The following is a 27,721-nucleotide window of genomic DNA, read 5'->3' on the forward strand; positions in this document are numbered from 1 at the left end:
AATTCATACGAATGAATTCATACGAATAACCTACCCCTGACCCCGCCCCTAAACCTACCCATCGCGTGGGTTTAGACAAATCGTACAAATTCGTAGGAGTAAGGTCGTACGAATTCGCCACCTTTTTATCACTTGTACGAATTCGTACGAATTGGTCGTGAGATAACGTTGGAATTTTACATTTCCATTTCAAATAAATGGTGTTCTTTTGAACTCTCTATACTTAGTTTAAAAGAATCCTGAAAAATACGTAATGGTTTCCACAAAAATTATTAAGCAGCAAAAGCACAACTTTTTTCAACATTACTAATCAGAAATGTTTCTTGAGCACCAAATGTATCAATTTTACATTTCCATTTCAAATAAATGGTGTTCTTTCGAACTCTCTATACTTAGTTTAAAAGAATCCTGAAAAATACGTAATGGTTTCCACAAAAATTATTAAGCAGCAAAAGCACAACTTTTTTCAACATTACTAATCAGAAATGTTTCTTGAGCACCAAATGTATCAATGTATTAAAATAAATTAAAATATTATTTGAAGAATATTTACTTCATATTAGGTTGACAACTTATTGCTTAAAACTATGGGTTGTATAAAACAAAATAATTATGATTGAGCTCAGAATCTTTAGAATAATCTTTAGATTAAAACCATAAATCATATATCAGCTTTAATCCAGTTAAGGTGTTAAATTTCAGAATGCACTTTATTAACAGTTTAGAAGCAAGTTCAAAAACAGATGTAGTTAAGGTGAGAGGTTGTTCTGAGGTCATGGAAAATAGAGTACAATTAGATACCATAACATTTTTCATAACAACAAAGCTAAAACAAAGCTAGCACCTCCGTGTATTCATGTGTATGTGATACAGACCAAAGCATAAAGAATGAGATGGTAGAAAGAAATAGAGCCTTCCTCATTTTTATTGTGTATGTGTGCAGCTGTGTGTCTGGTCAAGTGTGTGTTTTGGTTTGATCATGTGTGTTAGTGTGAAAGCAATAGAGTTTGGTCATCCTTATCAGTGGCTGGCTTGTTGACCCCTGTTCTGTCCGTGTTAATGGGTTTTGAGCCCAGTGTGACAGCCTGGCGCGTGTAGGTGAGAGCACACATCTTTCATTCTGGGGGAACAAGATAAAAAAGGAGCGGAGCTGGCCAGCACGTCCCTGCCTCTCGGAGGGATGGTAAAGTTTATTCCAGAGCAGTTGAGTAAACAAAAGAAAGAAACAAATAACACCTCCATGTCTCTTTGTCTTTCTAACGATGCTCATCTGACTCTGCTTCTGTTTTTACTATACATGTCGCTCTGTTCTTCTGCTTCCACTTCTCTGTATTCTCTATCTTCCCCTCAGAGTGTCTCTCTTTTCTCTCACCCATCCTTAGCTCTCCACAGTTTTTTAATGCCTACTTTACTTTTTCAACTCTCTCTCTCTCCTGTGCCTCTCTTGTTTTTGTTTTTGCAGTTCTTGTGCATCATGTAGAAAAGGTCTTATTTTGGGGGCGAAACAATGTGCAATGAATCATAAACAATAACAGCTCCAATACTACAGAGTGAGAGGAAAGCTATAGAGAGAGAGAGATACAAGCTGTGTTCTACAATCTAATGAGTTACCTATAGGCAGTATTTTAAGTCATCGTGGATGCGCTGCCGACGTGAAAGCTGTGCCAAAAGGTAGGCAACTTAATTATGCTGCCTTCTAAGATGTCTTCTTTTAGCAAATTACTGGCACCACTGCATTTATCCCTTACAGTGGTGGCAATTCTATCACACACTACAACAAACTCAAAGATGTACAAGATATTTAAATATATAATGCATAACATTTAAAAAAAATATATAATATAATGAAATGTAATATAAAATATACGGTTAGACTTTATTTTAAGTTGCAGTGTAATTATACATTTAAGTATTAAGTAATAATAATTAACTGCATGTACTTACTATAGGGTTAGGATTATGGTTTGGTTTTGGTTTAGGGTCAGTTGTATGTAGGGCATACTAAGTAACACGTAACAAGGACACTGTAAAGTGTTACCAAATATACATATTGTATAAACTCATTCAATACTTAAAACCATATTAAAAGTATTAAAACTGAAGTAATAAATAATTCAAAATCGACTGGTAGCACTTTACAATAAGGTTTCATTTGTTAACATTGTATTAACTAACATGAACTAACAATGATAATTTTTTTTTTTTTACAGTATTTATTAATCTTTGTTAATGTTAGTTAATAAAAATCCAGCTGTTCATTGCTTGTTCATGTTAGTTCACAGTGCATTAATGTTAACAAATAAATGTACTAAATATGTACTAATAAATGTTAATTAACATTAACTGACATTAATAAATGCTGTAGACGCATTGTTCAGTCCTATTCTCAATAATGAAATTAAAATTAAGATTAATAAGTGCTAGAAAATGTAAGACCTTTCATAAGTAAAAATAATACTTAAGACTTTTTATGGCCTTAAATTTAAAAAAATCTAATTTAAGACTTTTTAAGGATCCGCAAGAACCCTGTTTCACATTAAGCAGCACAACCGATTTCAACATTGATAATAATCAGAAATGTTTCTTGAGCAGCAAATCAGCATATTAGAATGATTTCCGAAGGATAATGCGACTGACAACTAGACTGGCTTATTTAAATAAGCTGATGACTAATTAATTGAGGATAGTGATCAGGTATCAAAGGTGGGCTTGTATGAGCCAACAGAAAAGCAAAGAGATGCTCAGCTTTCTTTATGTGCCGGTTTATGTGCCTCAGTCAGGATTGTAACTGTTTTGTCATCTCACTGCATATTTGCCATGATTAATCATTTTGCCACTTCACATCTCAGCTTACAGGCTCAAACCCTGTGGCAAGAAAGAAAGTCCCCTGGGTTAGTATTAAAAGTACATGAAATGCCATGAGGCAACTATCAAAAGGGTTGCTAATCCATAACTGTAAATATGGCACCAGAATATGCCTACAAATAAAGTTATTTTGAAAAATTGAGAGACAGATTAAAAAATAACTTCCTATTAAACAAGCATTCAAGTTTCCATTAAAAGAGTTCGAAGGGTTACAATTCTAACACAAATTATCCAGTTATCTATGGTAGTGACATTTAAAGTAATGCAAATTGTAATGAAAAAAAAAATACATAATAATAAAAAACTTCCATTTTTCGTTCTGAACTATGGCTGAACTATGGCTAGCATCCCAGTTGAACTATGGCTAATTGTCTCGAGTGAGCTGCTCTTTGAAATATTACTTACATGGCAGGATGGAAGTATTATTTGAGAGGTTAATTATTAGATAGTTTATTGGTGGTTCTTTGCACAAACGGCAGCAAGCACTTAATTAGTCTTCATTTGCTTCGACCAGTTTGGCTGATGAGTTCAGAAAAACTGCTGACTAAGGACAAAGCGTTTAAGTGAAAATTGAGAAATAGTGTCTCTGTTCTCAATCTCTTGTCTGTTTTAATTAATTTTTCTTCTTTGAAGAGTTTAGAGTCACACTTTCTACTTTTTGTACAGCATTTCTTAAAATTCTTCACCCCCACCCCTGGCAATTCAACTCTCAATTGCATTTTCTGTTTTCGCATCTTGCGGGTTTTGCATCACCCTTCTACGTGCTCTCTCCATCCTCCTGCCATCTAAAGTCTCCTCCCCTCTTATATGGGTCGTAGCCAGGAGGGTCTTCATGATTAGAATGCATCAGGAAGAGGCTTGTCCCTCATTTCAAACTGAATAACATTTTTTAATTTGATTGCTTAAGTTCACTGTGCTACTCGTTTTATGTGCTCTATCTCTCATTCTCATTCAAAGCTGGTGTTCCATTTTAAAACCCAGCTCTCAGCCTCAACCAGAGAGAGAGAGAGAGAGAGAGAGAGAGAGAGAGAGAGAGAGAGAGAGAGAGAGAGAGAGAGAGCATGCATGCCAATTTAATGGATGACTGAACAAATTAAATTTGAATTCGCAAGACAACTTTCATCTTCAGCATGGATTTTGTTGGTGTGGGAAAAAATATATAATAATGCCTTTCAGACTAAAAAAAAAAAAATATCCCCCTTTGAAGTAATCCATTACTTTGCAAAAAAACATCAAGTATCTGGTTACAAGGTGTGTTTTCACCTTTGTAACCAGCCAAATTGTTTAATAATGATGAAAAAGGAAAAGCCTGCACACATTAATGGTTTAACATCAGACTCCTCTCCCTAAACAATGTCTGAATAAGTGCAGAAAGCGGTGCAGTGCAGGGATGACATCAGAACCCGGAAGTCTAATTTGTCACTGGTTCCTTTGAGATTTCACCATGGGGTTTTTATAGGGTTTTTCAATTTATAAGTAAACTAAAGCCTGTGGTAAACATAACTTGGCAATACTTAGACTTTTTGTTCAACAACGTGAACTGCACACACCCACACCTATCACACGATGAAGAAAGACGAAGGCAGATCAACAAAGACGAGGTTTAATCCACAGACAAGTGATAGACAGTAACAGCGTGTGATACACACACACAAAAAATAACCGACGAGGGACTGAACATAACAGGGAGTATTAAGTACACGAGGCAAATGAGGTAACTAAACAGAAACAGCTGACAAGACTTAACTAATTAGAAACCACAGTGACTATGAGAACTAATACAGACAAGACAAAAACTGAACTAAACTGAACATACATGTGACAACACCCTAATCTGTATTATCTAGAAACATACGTTTTCAAAAATAAACATAACTGCTTCAAAATTTGTGTTTTTCGGTATGGGTCATTGTAATTTACGTTGTAGAAACGTTGTTGGTCACCAATGCTGCATTTATTTGTTATACAAATGTATTAAATTTAATGTGGTAAATGTATTTTTTTTTTTAAGTGTTGTCTATTTTAATCAATTTTTAAATGTAATTTATACCTGTGATTGCAAAACTGAATTTTCAGCATCATTACTGCAGTCTTCAGTGTCACATGATCCTTCAGAAATCATTCTAATATGCTGATTTGGTGCTCAAGAATTTTTTTTTTATTTTTTTTTATCAATGTTGAAAACAGTTGTGCTGCTTAATATTCTTTTGGAAACCGTGATAGGCCTACATGTTTTTAGTATTCTTTGAAAAAAAATAGAAAGCATTTATTTAAAATTTGTGTAACAATGTAAAAGTCTTTAGTGACGTTGAATTGAGTGATCAATTTAACGCATCCTTTTAAATACAATTATTCATTTATTAAAAAAAATCTTAAAGATATACACTTCTGAATAGTAGTTTATAAAAATAAATCAATAAACAAACAAAACAAACCATTACTTAAAAACAAGTGATAGTCATCAAATAGTCCCAAATTAAAAACGTAAAAAATAAGATCACAGAACACTTTTATACAACCTTTTCAACCGTTTAGTATAGCAGACATGACTGCATAGAGCATACTGCAGTTGATCCGAGTGAGCTTTTTGCTTCCCTCAAATTATTCTTAGATTGAAATACAACCCAGGGGGCCTCTTGTCTCTGTCAACTGATTTGAAGTTCAAACTTCCTTCCTTTTCACTCATTTTTTTCTTCTGAGAGGTTTAAGAGTGGAAAAGTTAGGAGACACACTAGGATTAAATGCTATATTAAAGGCAGGATGCTGTCTGCTGGCATCAAAGCTTATGAAATATGGTTTTGCAGAGGAGACAGAATGGGTCAACCATGTGTCAGGGTGTGCCTCTTTTTTTAATGTAATTAATCTGACACTATTAGTATGTTAATACTGATAACATGTTCATTTCTCAATTACACAACTACTAAATGAGGTTATAGTTCCCTTTCGAAAGGGAACTCTACACTACGTCAGAATGACGCTATGGGGAACGCCTCAGGCGTGACAGGTGTCTGAAATAAATATCAACTCACGTCAATCATGTTGACCGGCGACAGCCTGTGCATCATCAGCTTGAATGATGAGCGCGCGACCTGGATGTATAAAGGGGAGCCTTGCACACATGACAACATCTTTTCGTCTTCAGGGACTGTTTGTCTGTTTTGAGAATATCGCTGAAGCGCGCGGGAGAGCCTCTTGTGCAAACTGTGAGCGTTTTTCATTTAAAGATGCTCCGCTCTCGTCGGACCCTTTTCTCGAGGGAGGAGGGTTCAGCATCTGAGCCCCGTGGTGCACGCGATTTGTGAAACAATACTGTTTGGGTACGAGCCGTTCACAGCAGTTCCTGAGGGTGCTGACAGTGTTCATTAAGAAATATCTCGGCGCGCGTGAGAAAGAAAAAGTCCGTGCGCTGTCGGATGTTTCAACCTCGCGCCTGTTGACTTTCTTCTCGAGGGATGAAAGCCAAATATATTTTAACGACTCGTTCTCGCGCTTGCCGAGGCAGTGTGTAGGTTACGAGAACGTATATTAAATATTAACACAGTATTGTCTGGTGATTATGGCGTCATTTAATTCTATGAATTAAAATGATGGAATATTATCTGACTTTTAAGAAGTTAGATATTTAGTAATTCAGCCTATCATCCAGATCGCGTTATCCAGTGTTTTTGGCTGCATTTTAATTGAGGAATTAAAATGATGAGCAGCGAACAAAAAGAGCAGGTGTAATTCTGGTCTTTTTGTAAAATGTGAAATTAACATATTTCTGTTTCTTTTCAGACCATGTCTCCTGTTTTAGAGTCTGGGGCAAAATGTTTTGGGTAAGAAAATCTTGATTTACTTTTTCGATGGTCAGGTAGTAGGTCTTAACAGGCCTCCTTGACCATACAGTCCCCATTTTGCAACCGGACAGCGCTTGGGCCTCCCTGAGGTGAGCTCCCAGGATTTGACTGTCAAGGAGTAATGTGGTTATCAGGTCATAGGCCTCACTAGGCCTTCCTGAAAATGAGCTCCCACATACTGTGGTTGAATATGAGCTCCCACATTCTGTGGTTATCAAGTTATAGGCCTCACCAGGCCTTCTTGAATATGGGCTCCCACATACTGTGGTTATCAGGTCATAGGCCTCACGGGGCCTTCCTGAGTATGAGCTCCCACATACTGTGGTTGAATATGAGCTCCCACACACTGTAGTCGCCAGGTTATAGGCCTCACCAGGCCTTCCTGGTTATGAGCCTCCATATGTCAGGTTACAGGCCTCACCGGCCTTCCTGAATGTGAGCTCCCACATACTGTGGTCATCAGGTTACAGGCCTCATCTGGCCTTCCTGGTTATGAGCTCCCACATACTGTGGTTGGATGAGCTCCCACATACTGTGGTTATTAAGTTATAGGCCTCACCAGGCCTTCTTGAATATGAGCTCCCACATACTGTGGTTATCAGGTCATAGGCCTCACTAGGCCTTCCTGAGTATGAGCTCCCACATACTGTGGTTGAATATGAGCTCCCACATACTGTAGTCGCCAGGTTATAGGCCTCACCAGGCCTTCCTGGTTATGAGCTTCCATATGTCAGGTTACAGGCCTCACCGGCCTTCCTGAATGTGAGCTCCCACATACTGTGGCCGCCAGGTTACAGGCCTCACCCGGCCTTCCTGAGTATGAGCTCCCACACACCGTGGTCGCAGGTCTTCCTAGTTATGAGCTTCCTCATGTCAGGTTATAGGCCTCATCCGGCTTTCCTGAATGTGAGTTCCCACATGCTGTGGTCGCCAGGTTTCAGGCCTCTCTGCCTTCCTGAGTGTTAAGCTCCCACATTCAGTGGTCACCAGGCTTCAGGCCTCCTAGGCCTTCCTGGTTATGAGTTTTCACATGTCAGGTTACAGGCCTCACCAGGCCTTCCTGGATGTGAACTCCCACGCACTGTGGTCGCTAGGGTATAGGCCTCACTGGTTGTGAGCGTCCACATGTCAGGATGCAGGCCTCATCAGGCCTTCCTGAATGTGAGCTCCCACGCATTGTGACTATCAGGTTACAGGCCTCGTCTGGCCTCCTGATCATTGGTTCCCACATGCTGTGGTTCCCAGGTTACAGGCCTCACCGGCCTTCCTGGATACAAGCTCCCACATTCTGTGGTCGTCAGGTCACAGGCCTCAGCGGCCTTCCTGAGGATGAGCTCCCACTTACTGTGGTCGTCAGGTTATAGGCCTTACTAGGCCTTCCTGAGTATGAGCTCCCACATGCTGTGGTCGCCAGGTTAGAGGCCTCACCAGGCCTTCCTGGATTCAGAATGGATAAGTGCATGCACTTTCGTTTCATGCACTTTCTAAAATCCATATTTATGGTAAGGGTTATGCGCTGTACGCTTCGTTCCCTTTTTTATGTGTGGTTCAGACTCCGGTTTTTCACCTTGGGTCCCACTCTAGATGCGTCTTCTGTCGCAATGTTTTACGACAGGCGCTTCCCTTTCAGGCTATCTCCCACATTCTGTGGTTACAAGCCTCATTAGGCCTTTCTGAAGGTAGCCCCACATTGTGTGGCTGTCAGGTTACAGGCCTCTCAGGCCTTCCTGAATACGAGCTCAGGCCTCACAGGCTTTCCTGAGTATGAGCTCCCACACGCTGAGGTCGCCAGGTTAGAGGCCTCACCAGGCCTTCCTGGATTCAGAACGGCTAAGTACACGCACTTTCGTTTCGTGTACTTTCTAAAATCCATATTTATGGTAAGGGTTATGCGCTGTCCGCTTCATTCCCTTTTTTACGTGGCTCAGACTCCGGTTCTTCACCTTGGGTCCCACTCTAGATGCGTCCTCTGTCGCAATGTTTTACGACAGGCGCTTTCCTTTCAGGCTATCTCCCACATTCTGTGGTTAAAGGCCTCATTAGGCCTTTCTGAAGGTAGCCCCACATTGTGTGGCTGTCAGGTTACAGGCCTCTCCGGCCTTCCTGAATACGAGCTCCCACTTACTGTGGTCGCCAGGTCTCAGGCCTCACAGGCCTTCCTGAGTATGAGCTCCCACATACTGTGGTCGCCAGGTTAGAGGCCTTACCAGGCCTTCCTGGATTTGGACTGGCTAAGTACACGCACTTTCGTTTCGTGTACCTTCTAAAATCCATATTTATGGTAAGGGTTATGCGCTGTATGCTTCATTTCCTTTTTTATGTGGCTCAGACTCCGGTTCTTCACCTTGGGTCCCACTCTAGATGCGTCTTCTGTCGCAATGTTTTACGACAGGCGCTTCCCTTTCAGGCTATCTCCCACATTCTGTGGTTACAGGCCTCATTAGGCCTTTCTGAAGGTAGCCCCACATTGTGTGGCTGTCAGGTTACAGGCCTCTCCGGCCTTCCTGAATACGAGCTCCCACTTACTGTGGTCGCCAGGTCTCAGGCCTCACAGGCCTTCCTGAGTATGAGCTCCCACACGCTGTGGTCGCCAGGTTAGAGGCCTCATCAGGCCTTCCTGGATTCGGACTAGCATAAGTATACGCACTTTCGTTTCGTGTACTTTTTAAAAGGGTTATACGCTTCCGCTTCGTTCCCTTTTTTACGTGGCTCAGACTCCGGTTCTTCACCTTGGGTCCCACTTTAGATGAGTCTTCTGTCGCAATGTTTTACGACAGGCGCCTCCTTTTCAAGCTATCTCCCACATTTTGTGGTAACAGGCCTTGTTAGGCCTTTCTGAAGGTAGCCCCACATTGTGTGGCTGTCAGGTTACAGGCCTCTCCGGCCTTCCTGAGTATGAGCTCCCACATACTGTGGTCGCCAGGTTTCAGGCCTCATAGGCCTTCCTGAGTATGAGCTCCCACATACTGTGGTCGCCAGGTTACAGGCCTCACCGGCCTTCTTGGATTCAGAATGGCTAAGTACATGCACTTTCTTTCATGTTCTTTCTATATCCATATTTATGGTAAGGGTTGTGCGCTGTACGCTTATTCCCTTTTTTACGTGGCCCAGACTTTGGTTCTAGGGTTTTTCTGTAAGTAAGTTCCCACAGGTTGTGGTCCCCAGGTTACAGGCCTCTCCGGCCTTCCTGAGTATGAGCTCCCACATACTGTGGTCGCCGGGTTACAGGCCTCACAGGCCTTCCTGAGTATGAGCTCCCACATACTGTGGTCGTCAGGTTACAGGCCTCATAGGCCTTCCTGAGTATGAGCTCCCACATACTGTGGTCGCCAGGTTTCAGGCCTCACAGGCCTTCCTGAGTATGAGCTCCCACATACTGTGGTCGTCAGGTTACAGGCCTCACCGGCCTTCCTGATATGAGCCCTCATGTTCTGGAGCTCCCCACATGAGGGGGTCATCAGGTTTTAGGTCTCAGTAGACCTTCCTGGTTTTGAACCCTCTCTTACTTCCCCAGTGTTCGGAGCGAGCACTGGGTAGACCCGGGGATTGAGTGAACGATTTCCGTCGTTTCTTGAGGTTGAGTCACACTCTCCGGGAGATCCCGTCTCTGTGATCCGGAACTGAATGGTTTCTGCCAGCTTTACAGGCCTTCAGTTTCTGGATGCCTTATCCAAGGCAACTTCCAGAGGCTCTGTCTCGGACAGACAGGCAATGGCCAGACTGTGTGTCTTAGTATAGATCACCAGGCCAGCCTGGTGGCATTTCAGGAGGCATGCTCCCCTGAATAGTGACTGGCTGGGAGTCCCTTGGGTCCCCTAGCCACACTCCCTAGAAGGGACCCCTTCTATTGGAAGTTGTGGTCCTAAGCCTTTGAGCTGGCCCAGATATACCCCCCCCCATTAACTATGTTCTGGCGGTTTCTTGGTTCATTAGCTTGGGCTATGACCGGTAGGGAGTGCTGTCACTGACAGCCCGATGTGACCTAAGGGTGAGTGGTTCCAGTGTTTCTGATTTACTGGTTCGGACAGTTGTCACTGCCTTTGGGCACGCACTCCCCTCAGCATGGTGGCGTTGGTATATCGTTCCCCATAGCGTCATTCTGACGTAGTGTAGAGTTCCCTTTCGAAAGGGAACGTCTCAGGTTACGACTGTAACCTATGTTCCCTGAGAACAGGGAACGAGACACTACGTCTTCCTGCCATGCCTCGGGGCCTGCCTGCAACAGTCCCTTCAGACGATAGGATGTTGTCATGTGTGCAAGGCTCCCCTTTATACATCCAGGTCGCGCGCTCATCATTCAAGCTGATGATGCACAGGCTGTCGCCGGTCAACATGATTGACGTGAGTTGATATTTATTTCAGACACCTGTCACGCCTGAGGCGTTCCCCATAGCGTCATTCTGACGTAGTGTCTCGTTCCCTGTTCTCAGGGAACATAGGTTACAGTCGTAACCTGAGACGTTATTTAATATGCCTGCTTGGCCTATAGGTTTAGGATCAATAGAAAACGTTTGGCAATATCAGCCTCTGGTAAAGTTAAATAAAAAAACAATACCTTTATAGGGGAAAAATAAACAGACTCAAGCCACTGATGAAACAAGTGCTGTCAATCATTTCAGTAATTTAGGGATAAAAAAATACAGGGATAAAAAAGAACCCCATATGTAAAATGAAATATTCTGCTGTATCTTTAATGCTGTGGGCCTAATTTTCTGCCATAGGTCCTGGGCATCTTGTTCAGATACATGGCATCATGGATTCCATCAAATACCAAGAGATAAAAAATCCAAACCTGATAACCTCTGCTAGAAATCTTATAATGGGCCATGTTTGGATCTTCTAACAGGACAGTGACCCAAAAACAAACAAACAAACAAACATCAAAACAAAAATGGGTCACTGAGCACAAAACCAAGCATCTGCAATGGCCATCCCAGTCCCCAGACCTGAACCCTATAGAAAATGAGTGTGCTGAACTGAAGAGAAGAAGTGCCAACATGGATCTGGGAATCTGAAGGATCTGGAGAGATTCTGTATGGAGGAATGGTCTCTGATCTCTTGTCAGGTGTTCTCTAAACTCATCAGGCATTATAGTCCAGTCATTTTAAGCCAAAATGGGGGTCAACCTTGAACAAATTGCAACAGAAGCAAACTCAACTGATTTTGTATCCTCAGTAAGTCCTGAGTAAGGAAAAAAAAGCCCAGAAGAATCCCATTAGGGGAAAGTTTCGAAAAAGACCCAAATATAGCCTATTCATACGCCTATTCATTATTTTTCTTACGTGAATAGGGTAAAATTTTTAGCCATTAGATATCACCATGAAAATCAAGACAAACAAAACATTTATTAGAAGTTTTTTTTTTTTTTATTGTTTGTTAACATGGACAAACGGTGCATAATCTAATAACGTATGTGTTAATTTGCATAAATACCACAACAGATCTAAACATTGGGTATAGCCACGTGAAAATGTCTTGTTGAATCTTGTTGACACATAACAGTAAAATACTTAATGTTAAGGTCTGAATGGAACCCATTTAGGCTACCCATGAGCATTAATACATACTTTATGTATTACTTGTAATATTTTACTTCAATAAAAGGTTAGATTTTTGCATGCCATCTTTGATCATATTTACCAAGGGGGCAAATAATTCTGACCAGCACTGTAGGAGTCAGAGACATATAATGATAGCCATGAAATTACGCTTAGCAAGATAAATGAGTCGGCTATTCTATTCCAAAAATTTGACTATTGTCATTAACCACAATACATCTGTTTTGGAAGGGACACTGCAGTGGAAATGTTCATGACTGATACAAATAAAATAATTTTTCTGTCATGTATGTATATACTGTACACAATTGGAAGTTGTTAGTAGGCAAATAAACTAGTGAGAGTGTAAATCAAGTGTATTTTCTGAAGGTCTACAGGACCAAAATGTCCATAGTTGCAGTCAGAAACACCCATATAAGTGTATTCACCTACTGTATTAAACAGTTAGGTGAGCTCTGGCAGCTGCCTGTCACCTTTGATTTTCTGAACTTCATCTGATGGCTGTGACTGCATCTCTGTGTGGAAGAAGCTCCCTAGAAATCTTTGGAAAAAGTTGCAGGCTGTATTTAGTAGCACAGCATGCTGAGCACACTCATGTTTAGCCGCGAGATTCTGCTCTGAAAGTCTGAGAGTTAGAGAAGCTTGACAGTGAGGTATATTTCCCTCAAAGCTTTCCTCTGGAACAACAAAGCACAACCATCTACATATCTACAGGCCGAGGAGATGAGCTGCTGACTAAAACAGCAAGTTATTGTCAACAAGCCATGAAGGTAAATATTTACGCATATACACTGTAAATCCCTTGGGATTACATTAGAAATGATTCATGTTTATATTTGGCATTCTAAAATATGTATCTAGATGGGCTGAATATAAAATCATACTACTGCATTACATGACAGACAAAATCTCATATTGTAAAATAACATGACGTACCTGTAACACAGCACTCTGGTCGAAGTTGTAGGCACTGGGTCGTCCTTCCAATGTTGAGAAGGCCACATTTCCGCCCGTAAGTGGAGAGATGTCACTAAACTCATCCGTGCAGAGGGCCGTCCTTTCCTTCTCGCCTGGACGTATGAAGCCCTTACTGTCCCTCCTGTACGTCTTGCGACAAGAAGCACTGTAATATTGATATGGCTGCCATGGTCCATTCTCCTCCGTACGCTTGTAGATGGCGAAGCTCTCTGGTCGGCTGGTGTAGAACTTTAAACGTACATATGTGATTTCAAAGGCCTTGCCTTGGAAAAACAACAACAATATTAATGTCATGTTAATCTGGACAGATCCCACAAAATTAATTTCCTTCCTTAATGTAGCCTGATAATTAAAGCCCAGGACAGAATTAAAGGGACCTGTAAACCGAGTTAATGTAAGATTTGTATCTGCATTGAAAAAAAAATTATAACATCTAAATTAACTGGACTAAATTTATCCATATTCAAATGTTATTTAATGCAACAAAATTAATTTGAAAATAATAAGGTAGAAATAGGTCTTTAGGTGATATTTGCAGTTTACCACTTGTACGTCCTTCTCAAGCCAAATCAAGAATGTTCAGGTGTTAGGGTTGTGTTAGGTGTTATCAAGGATGAAAAAGGAAAAAAGGACGAGGACACTCTATCCAATTTATAGAGTGGAAGGCAGCTTTGTGTCTGTAGAGAATACGTGGAGTTTGTGCCTTGAGAAAATGGCATACTTGGTGGTACTTTGTCAGTTTAACTGCTACTCAAATCTTATTGTCCAAATGAACTGGAGAGTTCTTTAACCCTGGGTTGCTCCAGAGGGACTGCTCCTGCAGCCAGTGCACTGGAAGAGATAACTGACTGATAACACACAGCTATTTAATTTAAACCTTTTTAAATTTAGTCAGATTATTGTTGTTCTGCCGTGTTTTGAGGTTTGCTAAATTGCTACCATCTCTGTAAAACTAATTGAATTATTACCAGTGTTGCTGCCAAAAGATCACTGAGTCGGCATCCACTAATAATTCCCACAGCTGGCAAATGCCTGTATGAGGTCAAAATAAGCAATAATCACATGACCGTACTGAAACAGATGAACAGCTTGATTGCAGTGTGATATTGTTCACAACAATTCAATAAACATGAATTTAATATTGAGTAGCTTATGTTTCAGGCACAATATTACCAGTTATTTTCTCTCTTTTTTTTTTGCCCCGCCAGGAAAATCTTTGGACATACCATTTGAACACTGCATTAATATTTCCGTCGCCAGTTTTGACGTTATCGTTGTGTGTCGCGTTAAGTGAAAATACAATTACAGATATCAAGAAGTATAATTTTTACTAGTTGAAATTCAATTGTTGATATCAAGAATTAGCATTTTAACTAGTGAAAATAGTATTACAAATATCTAGAAATATTATTTTTACAGGTAAGAATAGCTATGGTAATGAGTTTATGAATATTAATGAGAACTGAATTTCCCATACTCCTCTTTTAGCGCCAGTATAGGCCAACAATGGAGGAAGAACATCCAGTCAGAGAAACAGCTCCTTGTTTATTTATTAATTAGTTTGTTTTGTCAGTTTCCACAAATCCCTTCACTCGACTGGGATGTTCTCTTTTATTCTGGACGGCAAGGGCAGTGACTGTAACATCGCGAGCGTATTTTGCAGTATTAAACAAGTACCGATTTCATCAGGCTCCAAAAATTCTTCAAAAAGAACACAAAGAATGGCCTTCTCAGCTGCCATAGTTGCAACTCTTGCGTCATCAGAACAGGGTGTTCAATGCAACACCATTTCCATATAAAAAAAAAATTTCTTCACACTTTGTTCTAATGCATCAAATGAAAACACAATAGGCCTACAACCAAAATGAAAAATAAAATATTTTTGTAAACATTAGCTACTATGTTAAGTTCTCAAACGTTTTATAGTATCGTACCCCCTAAGGCTTTTAACATCCTTCTGTGTTCCCCCACTCTGCAGTCACACCTTTTTCAGTAAGGGGCAATATTTGTCATAAAGCCAAAATATGACCACACCACAGAATTGGTTCTTTTAAAAGGCTGAAAAATCTGCAGAGCACGGTCACTGCCTTCCGCAATTCCTTCTCGAATAAAAAAATAACATTGCGCGCTGCGCCTGCGTCAGACTGTTGCTGGCTGAACAGGATCTAAAATCGCGATAATCAAACACGGTTTTAATGACAATTAAATTTTAAACGATATTACTAACCGTCAGTACATTTTATCGTGGTTTATAGTGAAACCGGTAATCGTCCCATCCCTTAGTTTCCTGCAGGCTCAACTGGATCAGGGCAAAGCAGCCAGTACAATCAGGGTTTATGCTTCATCTATTTCAGCATCTCATGGGGGAGTGGATGGCCAGCCATTAGGCCGACATCCCTTGGTATGTCAGTTCCTGAAGGGAGCTTGTCGCTTATGTCCAAATCACACTTGGGATTTGCCTTTTGTACTAGATTCTCTCACTAAGCCTCCGTACGAGCCTATGACTGATGCAGATTTAAAAGCTTTGTCTCTCAAGACAGCTTTTCTCTTGCTTTTCCTATATGCTCTGCTAAAAGGGTAGGAGAATTGTGTGCGCTATCCATTAGTGAGGATTGTTTACGTTGGAGGCTGTATGGCACAGGGGTGACGCTCTGGCCCAACCCTGCATTTTTACCGAAAGTACTTAAGCCTCAGATCAGAAATCAAGTTCTGGGTGTAGTTCAATTTCAACCCCCTTCTTCACAGGCAGATCAGCAGAATTTGCTCACCCTATGTCCAGTAAGGGCATTACACACACATTTTACTCAGACCTAGAGGAAGTATCATTCTCAGCTTTTTATTTGCTATGGAAAGGCCAGACTGGGGTTGCCACTTTCTAAGCAACGTTTGTCACATTGGTTGGTTGAGGTTATTTCCCAGGCTTATACGGAAAGAGGGTTACCAGTTCCAATAAGAATACGGGCCCACTCAACCAGAAGTGTAGGTACTTCATGGGCTGCACTAAAAGGAGTTCCGGTGGGGGAGATTTGTGCTGCAGCATCATGGTCTACACCATGTACAATTGCGAAATTTGACATTGACGTAACTGGCACAACGCCTGTCAGCACTGCAGTATTGATGTCTGTTGCCCAGCGAGGTTTGAATAGTTCGGATTCTGTAGTTCCTCGCGACCCTGTTGACATGAGTCATCCTATTAGACCGTAGTGACGTCAGAGTGAGGTCGAAACAGATCGTAAGTTATGAATATAACTATGGATCTGTGAGACCGAAGGATGACCGTCACTATCATTGTCGCTCGGAACACTAGGGCGTTCAAGATAAGAGAATGAGCCGGAAGTTTAACTCGCCTTTTATAGCGTGTGACGTTCTGCTTTCCGGGGTCATGGGCATGACTTTGTTTACATAAGGTCTACACAGCATACGCAGTGTATACACTGTGTATTGCATACACAGATCCATAGTTATATTCATAACTTACGTTCTTCGGCTGTGTCCAAAATCACCCCCTATATCCTCATTCACTATTCCCTACATTAGTCCACTAATATAGTGGAGTGAATGAAAACAAGTGAGTGCGCTGGAAGGGCTGCCGCTTTTGCATACTGTAGTTTGTGCTTGCTGTTATATAATTATTTGAAACTTTGCAAACTGGCAGCTCCAGTAATAAGATGAAAAGATTTATATTAAACTCTGTCATGGAAACTATGTATAAGCCTTAATTAAACAATTTAGTAATCAAGTAAAAAGGAATTTATACCTGTATGATAATATGCTGTAGCCACATTGTACCAGCTTATTCAGCTGTGGGCGCCATCTTCTGGTCAGATGCGGGAATTCATTCAGTGCGCGACTCTCTCAGTGCATTATGGGTATTCTCTAGTCGTTGAGCGTACATTGGTTGTACACTCGTTATTGGGGTGCATTGTGGAATTGAATGAGTGCACTTGTTACTGTCCACTATGGTTTCGGATACCAAATGGCTGTCCCCTAAAATAATGCCCTATTTAAGGGTATAGGGGGCGACTTCAGACACAGCCTATGGTATCCGCAAACAGTGATCGACCGTCGCACAACTCTGCACAAAATTGAATGATGTCAAGGCATAATGTGATTGGTTATCAAGGCACACGTGACACGTGATCCAAGTAAGCCGTTACGCTCGTTCCAATGGTAGAGCCACGGACCCTTGTATCTCCCAAATAATAAGACCATCTCTGGAGTCTGGTCTGCTCTGGCATCAACACAACACACATGTGTTGTGGTGCTCTCACATTGCAGATAAATATTTTGTAAATAAAGTGGTAAATTATGTTTTTTTGCTCAAACAAAGTACTCGCGTCACTTCATTTAACACCACTAAATTTGAGGTTAAACCACTGGAGTCACATGGATTACTTTAACACATGGATTCACTTTTGATGTGGAGAAATTGAACACAGTTAACAAGGTACAAGTCAGCTAGCAGCGAGTTTGATTAAGAAAAGAATCCGAAAGACAGATGTCTGCTTGTGTTATGAAATTATGAATCAACTGTTTTGGTATTGACAGCCCTTTGGAATGACAAGTAAAAAGTGCAAAGACAGAAGAACCCATTATAATCAGTGATGTTGTCTACACTGGATGCGGTGCGACGCGAGCGACAAATCTCAGACAGTAAACTGATGCCTCGTTCTATTTATGACGTACTGACACAAAGGAAAAAATGCTTTGCAACGGGCGCTTTGTTGCGTCCAGTGTAGACAGCTTTTAGCTGTTGCGACGCGAGCGACAATGGTCACGTCCGGTGTAGACATGGTATTAGCTCACTCTGCCTATAACGCAACGTTACAACATCAAGCAATATTCCAATAATTTATATAATTATAACACTTTATATAGGGCGATTTGTGGTTAAACCACTGGAGTCACATGGATTACTTTAATGGCCCATAATGCACTATATAGGGGGTAGGGAACGATTCAGAGAGTGTATTCTTTCCATTGGGGAGAGTGAAGTCTGGTTCCAATTTAACGTCACGAGAACCGCCGCAGCGCGCTCAGACTGCTCCGGTCTAGAGACGATAGCACAGAGCGGATCATATGCACAAGTCGGAGCAGACCACAAAATGTATTGGATCCATTTGAAGTCGGTACAGAATGCTATATTTTAAAGTAATATTGAGGAGATTAGGAGGAGAAACGGTTAGACAGAAACAGCCCTGACGAGTAAGAGATAACACCGGTGCCATGCAGCAATATAAATTACACACTTTTCAAACTACACATTCTCAGCATGATTATGTTCACTATTTTGCTTTAGTAACAGTTTCATATTAAATCTAAAAGGGGAATCTATTACACTGTTTCAGTGGATATTACGTCAACACACTGGATAACACTGCAAGTTTCAAGGCACTTCAGTGGGCCTTTAATTTCACCTCAGCATGTAAGAAGAAAATCTTGGCTGGATTTGGTCTCCAGCTCTGATCTTGATGACTGGACCGGTCAAAACAATTAATCACTCTGCGGGACCTGAATTTGAATATACAGTAAGCTATATATCATGTGTTTGTCTCCCACAGGTTTAATGTGTTCATACAGTATGTTCATACTGTACCTTTACAGAAAGACACATGACAGCTGTTATCCTGGAAAGAATGAGTAGACTAAACTTATCTGTGTGGGTGAGTTTGTGTCTGAACTCAACTGAACCTGACCAGACTCAATATTTATAAACTATAAAGAGCTGCATGTAATCATGTCTGTGTATGGTAAACTGGAACTTTTTTTCTTTTTCTTTTTTTAAATTTGGGAATAAAACAAGTTTGTAAACACTATAAAATGGATGTACAACAAAACTGATGACTTGAACTTAAAGCACAGAGTTTACAGACCAACCGTTTAGTTATGAACTGTTAAATATGTGTCTACATATGTGATATTTCTGTTTGCACTTGGTCTAAACAAGGTTTGTTAAAACAGTATGATTTGCATACAATGATCTTTAATGTTGGGTTCAGTATTTTACAGCAAACATCTAAATCACATATTGGTTCTTTGAACATCTTTGAATGAAAACCACAATGGAAACCAGATGTGGAAACATTCCTTAGAAGTCTGCATGTGTGTGTTTGTGTATGTTTACGTGTGTGTATAGGAAAGACCTGACCTGCCACTGGACCTCTGCTGCTTTCTGTGTTTGTCTTATTCTTTGTAGTGTTTTCTGTACCCACCCCCATCGCTCGCTCTGCTGTGTGTGTGTGTGTGTGTGTGTGTGTGTGTGTAGGCCTCCCTAGGATGCATTCTGTTTGGTTTGGAAATGTGAGAAGGCCTTTCACAGACATCCAACTGCAAGGGATCTTTGAATCAGAGCAAACACAAGAACATACACTTTCTATTTTGTGCCTGTTTAGCCTATTGAAACCATTTCCCATTTTTTCTCTCTTTCACAAATTGTGCTTCCAAGAATATCTTCAAATCATATTTACACTTTTGATGAGCAGAAAATGAAAGCTGTTAATAACCACAAAGTGCAAGTCAGCCAGCAGCAAATTTGATTAAATAAAGAATCAGAAAGACAGATGTCTGTGTTATGAAATTATGAATCAACTGTTTTGGTATTGACAGCTCTTTGGAATGACAAGAAAAAGGTGCAAAGACAGAAGAACCCTTTATAATCAGTGATGTTGTCTACACTGGATGCGGTGCGACCGACAAATCTCAGACAGTAAACTGATGCCTCGTTCTATTTATGGCGTACTGACATAAAGGAAAAAATGCTTTGCAACGGGCACTTTGTCGTGTCCAGTGTAGACAGCTTTTAGCTGTTGTGACGAGTTCATGACGAGTTTTAAAATGGCGGACCGATGGTTCATCTGATCCTGGCAAAATCAGAATGACACAAGGAATCTATAGCGCTTGATTTTTGACAAACTGTTCAAAAGTTTGTGCAAAAATAGCAATTTTTGAGATAATTAAGTGCATGCTTAATGATAATATTAAGTGCAACAATGTGTAATGACTCGAAGTCAGTTGTAGTTCTTGTGTTTCTCTTTTTTCTGTTCTTGTTGTTTCTCTTTCCTTTAGTGAGTCTGCTTGATATCATCAGGTGTCACCACTAATGGCCAATCATCACTTAATCACTTAATTATCTCATTAACTTCAACACTGCTTCAGTGTTAATTTTGACACCCTGTAGTGTGGATACCTATGTACACTGAGGAGTGTTAATTTAACACTGGGGATTTTGCTGTGTAACAATTATTGGCTACCATCATTTTGAGTTCTTTTAGCAAGCTGTGCCAGTTAATATGCTAATAATCAAAGTCTTTGATAGTATGGGTAGTCATTTAGTGAACATTTGTTATTTTTACAAATGCTTTGTTCAAGTGCTTCAATTCTGCTACATTGGGTCTCTGAGGGTTAAAGAAGAAAGAAAAGAGCAACATTTCACAGAATACAAATAACAAAATAGTTTCAAAATAGTTACATTCTTACAGACATATGGGAATGCTTATGATTGAAAACACTGTAGCGTAAAGTCTGCAGGGCAATAATGTAATAGAACTAAACCAGCTGAGATATCAGAGTCATCCAATCTGATAGGCCACCAAAATGACATTAGATTTCTCAGGTGTTTACATCAAATTCACACTTGGGAAACACATTGTGATTAGCAGATTGAGACTGCTCTTGGTTGCGGTTTAGTTAGCATACAGTTTACAGAGCACAGAATGCTGGGTTGAGTGTTTAATATATTAAAAAACAAGGACATTTTTTAAATTTACATTTTCCATCTAATATTCCTATTTTGAGATTTATTTCAATTACCGAAAACAATTTTGATCAGTTTTAGTTAACACTGTTTCTATAAATTTCAGTACACATTTTGTGTTTTTGCACATTGTTTCCCACTTTCATCGATATTAATGCACAATAATGGTGACTTACCTAGATGCAGTGTGATGTTGACTGAATTAGGATACTGAACTCCATAGAACATGGATTGGCTCTGCCACCAGGTGGGCTCTTCATCCGTGTGGAAGTCAGTCAGGTAAGTGGCGTTGCGATTCAATTCCAAGTCTGAGGCATCACAGTGGTGACATGAGCGTGTGGACCCTGTCTGCATGCAATAGTCCTCTGGTGGGATACCACACACATTTGAAACGATAACGGAACGATTGAAGGCCGCATTTTCGAAGTTAGGCAAACAGCGGCTCGGGACGCCCTCCTCATCATAACAAGAGTCCATTCCAGCAAGAACATGGGAGAAGGTGGTGAAAAGCAGAAGTAAAAGAGAGTGAAGTGCAGAGGAATCCATCCTTCTGCACAACGGCCTATAACAGAAACGACTTCAAAAGAGCAGAGAGCTCGAAAACAAGTCTAGCAAATAATCCAAATCAGAGCCACATGCTACAGGGAAAAACTTCAAGGGAAGTTCAACAGTTCAGTGTTCAAAGGCAAGCATAATGAAGTATGTGATATAGCAAACACGCATGCAGATACACACATTTTGTGTGATGCAGAAACAATTCTCTGAGTTTGCATGCAGCAATAAAGTTTCATATAATATACAAGTTGCATGAACACATACACTCAGATAAGCAGGAAAGGTGTAAAGAAACTGGAATATTCCTCCATCCTCAGTCTTTTTCCTCAGTGCATTTTTCTTTCTATCAGCATGTGTTTCCACTCTAAGAAGCCGAGGACACAGACTCTCTTTCTCTCTCGTAGAGATTCGCAGACAGACAGAGTAGAAGGAAGAGAAAGGTTGGAGGGGAGTTGACTGGGGTTGACCAATAATTAGATAAATAGAGGGAGGGGCTACATGAGAGAACGGATAAAAAAAGTATAAAGAGGAGAGAGAAAGTTTGGAAGAGAGGCGCCCTCTTTTGTAAGAAGAGATAGGAACTGCTGTTAGCATATGTATTTCATTAAATAACTGAGGGATCAAAGTTTAGCTGGTTTGCATGACCCCAATAGCCCCTGCTGGTTGATGCCCATAACTACAACACACAGAAAAAAACAACAACTTGATTTGAGTACATACAAACTTATAGTATATAGAATATATTTATTTATTTATTATATAAAAAAAAATATATATATATTTTTTGGGAAGATTCATTTACAATTCAGGCATGTATATAATATATAAAATAATAATTCATAGAATATATAATTTATGTCTGCCATTATTCAGTTATTGAAATTATCATTTAACAAATTAACAAAATTAGTTATACTCATCTAATCCCTGTGCGTGTTTTGGGAATTTTGTTATATTTCCTGTCTTGTGTGCCATGTTTCTTTGTAGTTTTTCTGCTCGATTAGTCTACCCAGGTGTGTATTGTTTCTCGTTATCTTGTTAAGCTTGTTTGGTCCTGTGTATATGAATATAGCCTGTAACATTCGGGGCAATGTGACCTCACTTTGCACAGGTCCCTCCCACGACTGTTGATTGACACTGCAGTTTGAGCATAGACCCACCCTGAGTGAGCTGGACACAGTCCGCCATTGTTTCCACGCTGGAGCGACTGTAGACAAGAATGTCTCCTAAGTGATTGAGGTGTTTTGTTGTTGGATGTAAGAATGAACTTAGCAGTCTTCATTTACTCTTGTTGTTACTCGAGGATGGATCTGTACTGTTCGTGATTCAGCTTACAATCTCCGGAGCGACAGGCCTAACGTTACTGATCACAGCAAAAATGAAAGTGAGAGCGCGCACTTTATGACAGCTCTTCCAGTCGTGGATATACAGTTTACCAGTTGATTAAGCACTCACTGAAAATGTGTGTATATATTTGTTTACTGTTAGTTCTAACGAGTGTTTTGTGTACTTCGCTGTGTATGTTCCATGATAATGAAAGGGAGAGAGAGAGAGTTTATGGATAAGACTTTAATGCGCACTTATATACTGTGTTTATTCGGCTCTTACAGTGATTTTCTGGAGTAAAACTAGGCTTCATCTTTTGTGTGAGGTACAATAAACTTAAAGGGATAGTTCACTTTGAAATTAATTTTTGATATGTTTTAGCTTACCTCAAGGGCATCCAAGATGTAGGTGTCTTTGTTTCCGCAGTAGTTTCAATTTTGATATTTTTAGGTCAAACCGTTCTTGTCTGTCAGTCATATAATGCAGGTCTATGGTCACTGGCTCAAAACACAAGCACAGAGTCCAAATTAAAACAATTCCCCATCGTCCAAATGAAACAATTCCCCATCATAAGTACACATTGATGGCCTAAGACACGAAACGAGCGGTTTGTGTGAGAAAACGAACAGTATTTATATCGTTGTTATCTCTTGAAAACAGCACACGTCCAAATGATCTGACGGCGCGGGCGGGTATAGATATACATAGATGTCGCCTTGGCTACTGCAGTTCATTGGAACGAAACCGTAGCCAAGCGACATCTAGTGTATATATCTATACCCGCCCGCTGGCGGGTCTAGATGTATACACTAGATGTCGCCTTCGCTACTGCAGTTCATTGGAACGAAACCGTAGCCAAGGCGACATCTATGTATATATCTATACCCGCCCGCGCCGTCAGATCATTTGGACGTGTGCTGTTTTCAAGAGATAACAACGATATAAATACTGTTCGTTTTCTCACACAAACCGCTCGTTTCGTGTCTTAGGCCATCAATGTGTACTTATGATGGGGAATTGTTTCATTTGGACGTGGGGAATTGTTTTAATTTGGACTCTGTGCTTGTGTTTTGAGCCAGTGACCATCGACCTGCATTATATGACTGACAGACAAGAACGGTTTGACCTAAAAATATCAAAATTGAAACTACTGCGGAAACAAAGACACCTACATCTTGGATGCCCTTGAGGTAAGCTAAAACATATCAAAAATTAATTTCAAAGTGAACTATCCCTTTAATTGAACTCATCAGTATATTTTGGTCATCATTCGGACGGGGTCTGCTACAGCAGGCTTGTATTAATAGTGGATAAAAGCAGATGACAAACAACTATAATTAAACTAAATTATTCCTGTTCTATCTCCATACAGCATATTCTCTGGCTATGTGGGCATTATTGTCCGACTCGGAGTCGAAATGAACACCACTACTGAGAGTTTCTGTTTTGATATTATCAGATGAGATTGTCCTGGCTCTTAGTGCAAGCTCGTGAGGCTCCGCCCCCTGGGCCGGCAGCAGCAGTTAATTTGCATTTAAAGGGATACACACTAAAACGGTGCGTTTTTCTGAGCCCTAAAAAATGACAATTGAAACATGCTGTAAAAAATTATCTTTTGGGTATTTTGAGCTAAAACTTAACATACACACTCTGGGGACATCAGAGACTTATTTTACATCTTGTGAAAAGGGGCATAATCGGTGCCCTTTAATAATTAATCATAACTTGTTATAACTTGTACAATAAATTAATAAATTAATCAGTTTGTCCAGCGAACACTTTTGATTATTCATTCATTCTTAGAAAAGGGTATTTTTCATTAGCCTGGCTCTGCCCTCCTACTACTTCCGCTCAATTTTCATTTTTCTTCAGAACTCCGTCTGGGTTTGCGGTATATTCTTGGGTTTTTCCGGACAATTTTTTGGCGGTCCAATCAGTGAACAGAGGGAGTGGCTGAGAACGATGACGTTGAGGTTGTGCGCTAGTTTGAGTTTTAGGGTTACGTCACGACCAAACGTTAGTGATTGGTTATGGCAGATCCAGAGTGGCTCTGGGCAGATCCAATAGTTTTAAATTCAGTTTTAAAACTTCAAGGAAGTTAACGCTTGTCAATGGAGAGTGGCCAGACTCTCTGTACAAATGAAATGTAGGGTAGGGTAGGGTAGGACCAGGCTAATTTTTCATGGCCACAGAAAAACAATTCTTTCTTACTGTAACTAGACCAGAAATCGTTAAATTGACTTTGCTGCAAGCAAAGAACCAAATATGTAATGTGCACAAGTTCTATTAAAGGTGCCCTTGCATGGGTTGTTTTATTATTTTAGAATGTTTCCTGGGGTGCCCTTATAATGTTAGTATGTTTTTTAGATTAAAATTTGTTATAATTTAGAAATAAAAGGCATTTTTCCTAGCCTGATTTTAGCCTCTAATTTGAATGCTCTGTTTGAAGGGGCGTGTCTGCTGTGAGACTTCAGTGTAAACGCCCACTGCTGTGATTGGCTGCTGTGAGACTTCAGTGTAAGCCTGTTGATCACGTGAATGAAGATATTATCATTGCAACGCAGTTTCTGCACTCTCACTAATGATTTCACTAATGCAAACATGATGTACGTACAGTAAGAGCTTCATTGTGCAGTGTTACAGCGTCATTGATTTCATAACGAGTTTTGGCAAGTGTCCAGATAAACTCGCGCTGTGTGATTGACAGCTTGGGCGACTGGAAAGGGATTGTTCTTTGATCGCTATCTGTATATTAATCACAGTTTAAGTACGATTATTTTCATCCTACTAAGAGAAACGACCTGAAGTTGATCGTTTAGTCACTGGCTTGATTTACTGATGCATAAACAGTATTGAACGACTTTGAGAGAAAGATTATCTGTCTGAACTTGAACAATTACACATCAGACATTCACATAACCCACTGGTTCTTCAGAGGCTCGGATGAAGGAACTAAAAAAAATACCTTTGTGTTCATTTGTACATCCAAACACTGAGCAACTGCCATGCTTCGCTCGTTTGCAAGCCATGATGTCTCTCGAAGAAAAATGATTCGGACGATGATTCGGCTGCGCAGTTCCGCCTGGCCTTGAACATGGGCTGGCATATGCAAATTTGAGGCGTACATATTAATGATCCCGACTGTTGCGTCACAGTCGGTGTTATGTGGAGATTCGCCTATTTTTCAGGGGTGTTTTTCAAAAACGAGATTTAAATAAGAAGGAGAAAACAAAGGTGTTTGAGACTCACTGTATGTCATGTCCATGTACTGAACTCTTGTTATTTAACTGTGCCAAGATAAATTCAATTTCAAATTCTAGGGCACCTTTAATTAAATCACGAACAAATCTAAACTAATAAACTAATCTAAACACACGCATACACACAATCACACATACATGGGTAAAATGGTAAGTGATAGAATGAAGCTGGAAACGGAAACAGGGAATGAAGCTATGGAAAAGATTAATTTAACTATGAAAAGAACCATCAGCTAATTATTTTCAAAGCCTTGTAGAAGGGTTCACAGCTCATTACTAAACCTCTGTTTAGTCAGTTAATTGTACGGTACTTGCATTGCTGTTGCAGTTGAAGCAGTTTCATAAAGTTCCTGATTTGATGGTCTATGAGTCTGAGTCTATCTATGGCATTGAAGTTGCAATCGATTTCTTCTGCGTTGAATGAAGAAGATATGATGAACTTACACAGTTATAGTTCAACTCCGTCATGGTCGAGGAAGTTGCACATGGCTTTATGTGTTGGGCCTGCCGGCCCGCACATGCACAGCAACCAGCAGAAACAGGAAGAGAGAGAAGGAACTTGTGTGAGGCTTTTAACCTCTGAGGATGGCCTCTCATCCTCATCTATACATCCATCGATGCTTGATTTCTATTCAGTTGAAGTCGAACTGAAATGATGAAATGTAGTAGATGTCCATGTTGGTATAGGTCTGGAATCCTTTGAATTAAGTCCTTGGGCAGTTGCAATACTGCACCCAAGCAAGCTCCAAAGCTCAGCACTCAACCAGGCAGTGTAGTTTTATGTGTAACATAAAATCCTCTACAAAACATAACAACTCATTAACCTTTTAGAAACCAAACAAACCTAGCACACAAAACAATCAAATAAATAATATTTCACAAACAATACACTTCACAAACTCTTCACAAAAGCATAGACAAAAGATGGAATATAAAGTAACAAACTCATGGTTGAGCAGAAACCAAGGTTTCTCAAGCCAGGATCACAAAGAACAGAAGCTACCAGGTGTGTTACTAGGTGTACCCTAGTGGCCGGGGTGAACATAACACTAACAATTTAATACTATAAAACATATAACAGGCAGTGTCTGTTACAATATGAATATGTTTATTTCTCTTCTATAATTTGTTACACAATCACACAGGTATACTCAAACAGCTCTTCAGTATACAAAGTGAGAACTTAGACCCTGCTTGGTGTATCTCTTCAACTAAGAGTCAACTCTCACAGTTCTAACCGACTGCCTGCTGCGTTTCGCACACATCTAAATTAGCCAAACTTCAAACCTCTTCATTTCAATACTAATATGTTGTATCGTAAAACACGATCATGCAGGTCATCCAAATACATTCGTAGATACCCAGAATTATATATATATAATTCTAATAATTCTATCATGAGGCATGCATAGAACAAAATACAATACAAGAGACACCATACCAGACAGTCAAGTCAAGACACCTTCATTTATTTAGCGCTTTTAACAATATAGATTGTTTCAAAGCAGCTTTACAGTGATAATAGGAAATTAAAGTAATAGAGATTGTTTTGGCTTTACAGCAGCTCTAGAAAAAAGTTATTGTCCA

General features: G+C 40.2%; 1 protein-coding gene across 1 annotated transcript in view; it reads right to left on the reverse strand.

The window, feature by feature from the left end:
* lamc3 (laminin, gamma 3) overlaps positions 1-21,998 on the reverse strand; it is a 71,449-nt gene extending 49,451 nt beyond the window's left edge. The window contains exons 1-2 of the mRNA XM_084413933.1: positions 21,170-21,998; positions 13,199-13,503 (exon numbers count right to left, since the gene is read on the reverse strand). Coding sequence (XP_084270059.1) covers positions 13,199-13,503; positions 21,170-21,539 — 675 coding nt within the window. The 5' untranslated portion in view covers positions 21,540-21,998. The remainder of the gene's footprint in view (positions 1-13,198; positions 13,504-21,169) is intronic.
* Between the last annotated feature and the right edge of the window lie 5,723 nt (positions 21,999-27,721).

The sequence above is a fragment of the Rutilus rutilus genome, assembly GCF_951802725.1.
Source record: "Rutilus rutilus genome assembly, chromosome: 7".
Lineage (NCBI taxonomy): Eukaryota > Metazoa > Chordata > Actinopteri > Cypriniformes > Leuciscidae > Rutilus > Rutilus rutilus.